General features: G+C 38.9%; 1 protein-coding gene across 1 annotated transcript in view; it reads right to left on the bottom strand.

Annotated features, from left to right (window-relative positions):
• The window catches only part of LOC108751032, a 34,329-nt gene that overhangs the window by 1,711 nt on the left and 29,539 nt on the right, over positions 1 to 3,079 (bottom strand). The window contains exons 3-4 of the mRNA XM_018490962.1: positions 977 to 1,233; positions 213 to 276 (exon numbers count right to left, since the gene is read on the bottom strand). Coding sequence (XP_018346464.1) covers positions 213 to 276; positions 977 to 1,233 — 321 coding nt within the window. The remainder of the gene's footprint in view (positions 1 to 212; positions 277 to 976; positions 1,234 to 3,079) is intronic.

Genomic DNA, 3,079 nt, shown 5'->3' with positions numbered 1-3,079 from the left:
TTATTTTCAGACTATTTAGCGTTTGTAGAATAGAAAATATGTTGCAAAACAATTTACAATTTATTATAAATTACAAATTTCTTTTACAGAATTTCTTTTAAGAATTTTTCTTATACATATAACATTTTACATTAGAATTTAATATATAATATATGTTAAGATGTAGTCTGTTTCTATTTTGTATGTATGTATAAGAGTAAATATTGATTTACCCCGGACATGAGTGCGCTGTCGTATATTTTGACAAGTCCGCCACGGTGTGTCTGCAACGAAAACCTGCAACAAAGAGGAGGCATATATAAGCACATAAGTTTATGCATCAGAGATTCCACGACAACGGCAGGAGACGGTGAGTTCAAAGGACACCAGACCGAGCGTTATTTCTATGTAAAAGCACCGGTTTGCGTCGGGAGACAAACGCTCTCGTCCTGCTCTATTACGCGTAGAGTCGCGCCGGAAGTCTTAGACTGCCGAGAAAACATCGGTCGCGTCGGGATTCCTTTGCAAATCAACCCGTTCTAATCATCAAAGGGTTACATTCGAAACATTCTTTTTATAAGTGAGTTGTGATAATATTTTTCGTCCACTATAATGCCGTATCGTGTCGCAACTTCAGCATTACGATGCGTACTTGGCGCGCGAGGAATCTCAAAAAAACGTCCCCCGTGTTTCTTCACAACGATCTATAACATTTACAGCCGCTATCAAAATTCCATTTTGTTTCGTAATCGAATAGCCATATTTACATTCCTTGCAAACCGTATGTCAAAGATTTACAGCGACCCACGCGACCAAGTGGGTCTTGGACTCGTGTCCAAGAGTTGTATCAGTGAGCAACGCGGAGAACGTCGAACCATTGTTAACTCGCGCTTGGCGGCCTACGGGATGTGTTTATAGTTCGCGAGCCCTGAAATTACGTCACGAAGCCGACCGAAACCGAAAGGGCCGGTGGTCAAGTACAAAGGCAGGAACGTACTTGGAATCGCCGCGAGGATGACAGGATTGCAGGACGGCTGGCCTTGCGTCCTCGTCAAGCGGCAGGATGGTACGCACATTGGCCCTCCTCACGGTCACCTCCATGGTCAGATAAAACAACCGGGGGTCGCGATGTCTCATGCGATACTTGTTCAGAAGGTTCTGTACGACCTCGCGACAAGTCGTCTCATAGGTGATGCTTAGGGTCTTATATTCGATGTCCGGTCGCAGGCAATTGGCGTAGACCTTGATGGTGGTCTGCAAAGAAAATTGACAATTTTCTATTAATATGAATATTTACATCAATAATGAATTGTTCTATCCTATGAATTATTCTCTTTAGAGCCTTCTTTCTTGAAAATACCTCGCTCGTTAATGTCTCGCTCTTGTCGGAAAATGTACCATAAAAGGGGTAGAAATTCTTTCAGTTGTAAGCTAAATTCAGTAGCACAGGAAGGCGACGTCCTGTTTTGGTGGTACAGTTAGTAAAAAAACGCGGGCCTTGACAATCAGTCCATAATTAACTCAGAGACGTTGGCCACGCGCGCGGCATAAAACGCTATCAACCCCTCCGATATGACTGGTTATATAGGGATGCGCGCACCGAAAATAAACCAGACACCAGATCACCCCGTTTGCAGATGCCACTGTGCGTAGGCATATGTTAACATCCATATTAATATCCGGATCTATGTGGATTTAGAATAACAAATATAATTTCGTGTAAAACAGCTAGAATATATAATAAAGACTGAGAAGACTCAGACATGTGGAAAAAAAGAATCTATAAAATTGTTCATTTATCTAAATAAATAACTCGATAAATAATTTTGTTATATTTATTGGGTACAAAACCTATTATGTGCTATTGTTAACTACTTTATTTAATTTTCATGTATTTGGAAAAATTTTCATATGTATACTGTTATTTAAATTGTTCTTTTAATAAACTTTGTTAACAAATATTAGCGGTCTTATAAATATAACAACACTCATCTCTGCATTAAAAGGAACTTCCCACATTTTCAGCATTAAAGATGTTCAGGTGCCAGTGCCACAAATTAACGGCATGCCAGCTTGGGTGTTGCGAACATATGTTTACACGTAAAGGGGTCTTCCCTCGAAACACGAGTTTTCGTCGATGAGATTTTACGAATCAGTTGTATGCTTTTATCACTTTGTCGAAAGTTCTTTAATCCGATACACACGTCTCACGAGTGTACATTCGAACGCGCTTCCACATTCATCCGAGGAATAATTTCGCCGAAATTTCGTATAAATCATGAAATCGTTACAGGAAACAGGAACCTGGGTTATGAAATCCAGTCTAGATCCGGTTGAATCTCTATCGTGTGAAATAAACACATTTCGATGACAATCGTGGGATTATACCTCCAATCCGCTTATTACAATGTCAACAATGACGTTCATTGCGTACTGGCGCAATCACGTATTGTGAGCTAAATTCGTGGAGGTTATTATTATATTTTATCTTTTATTGTAAACGCCGTGGAGGTTCCTCAAAAGATGACATCGTAGATGACTGATTTACAGTTTCATAACTGAAAGGAAATGATTCGCAATATTTAAGTTTCACCTTTTTTTTTTTAAGACAAAGGCTATCATATCTCTTGATTAAGCATAAAGATATAAATGTTTCTTTCCTACACATTTTAATTTTTCTTTTTTATTGTTAACGCGCTTGTAGAAGAAATATATACAAATTGATATAAATTTGCCTCGAAATTCTCAGTAGAGTTTTACGATGATCGAGAATCGATGGGGAAACATCGAACCGGACAAGTGGCATCTTAATGAAGCCGAAGATACACAGCGTAAATATTCAACGCCTGGTATCCTATGTGTGTGACTGCAAAAATATTTCCATCTCACCAGCAAACTTTGCACGTTTTCGCAGAAATATCTTCACACATGTAGATGCAAAATTTCTGACTCAGCTGTTGGAATTCCAATATACTTACGTTAACACGATTTTCAGTGCGCGTGCAATCCAATCTTTGTACAGTTTTTTTCCTTAAGTACACCACATCCGGGCAAGGTACAAAGACCATTATGAATCACTTATTATAATAAAATGATGATA

Source organism: Trachymyrmex septentrionalis, unplaced genomic scaffold, assembly GCF_001594115.1.
Source record: "Trachymyrmex septentrionalis isolate Tsep2-gDNA-1 unplaced genomic scaffold, Tsep1.0 scaffold40, whole genome shotgun sequence".
Taxonomy (NCBI): domain Eukaryota; kingdom Metazoa; phylum Arthropoda; class Insecta; order Hymenoptera; family Formicidae; genus Trachymyrmex; species Trachymyrmex septentrionalis.
Note: the sequence above shows the minus strand (reverse complement) of the source record. Positions and strands in the feature narration are given on the sequence as shown.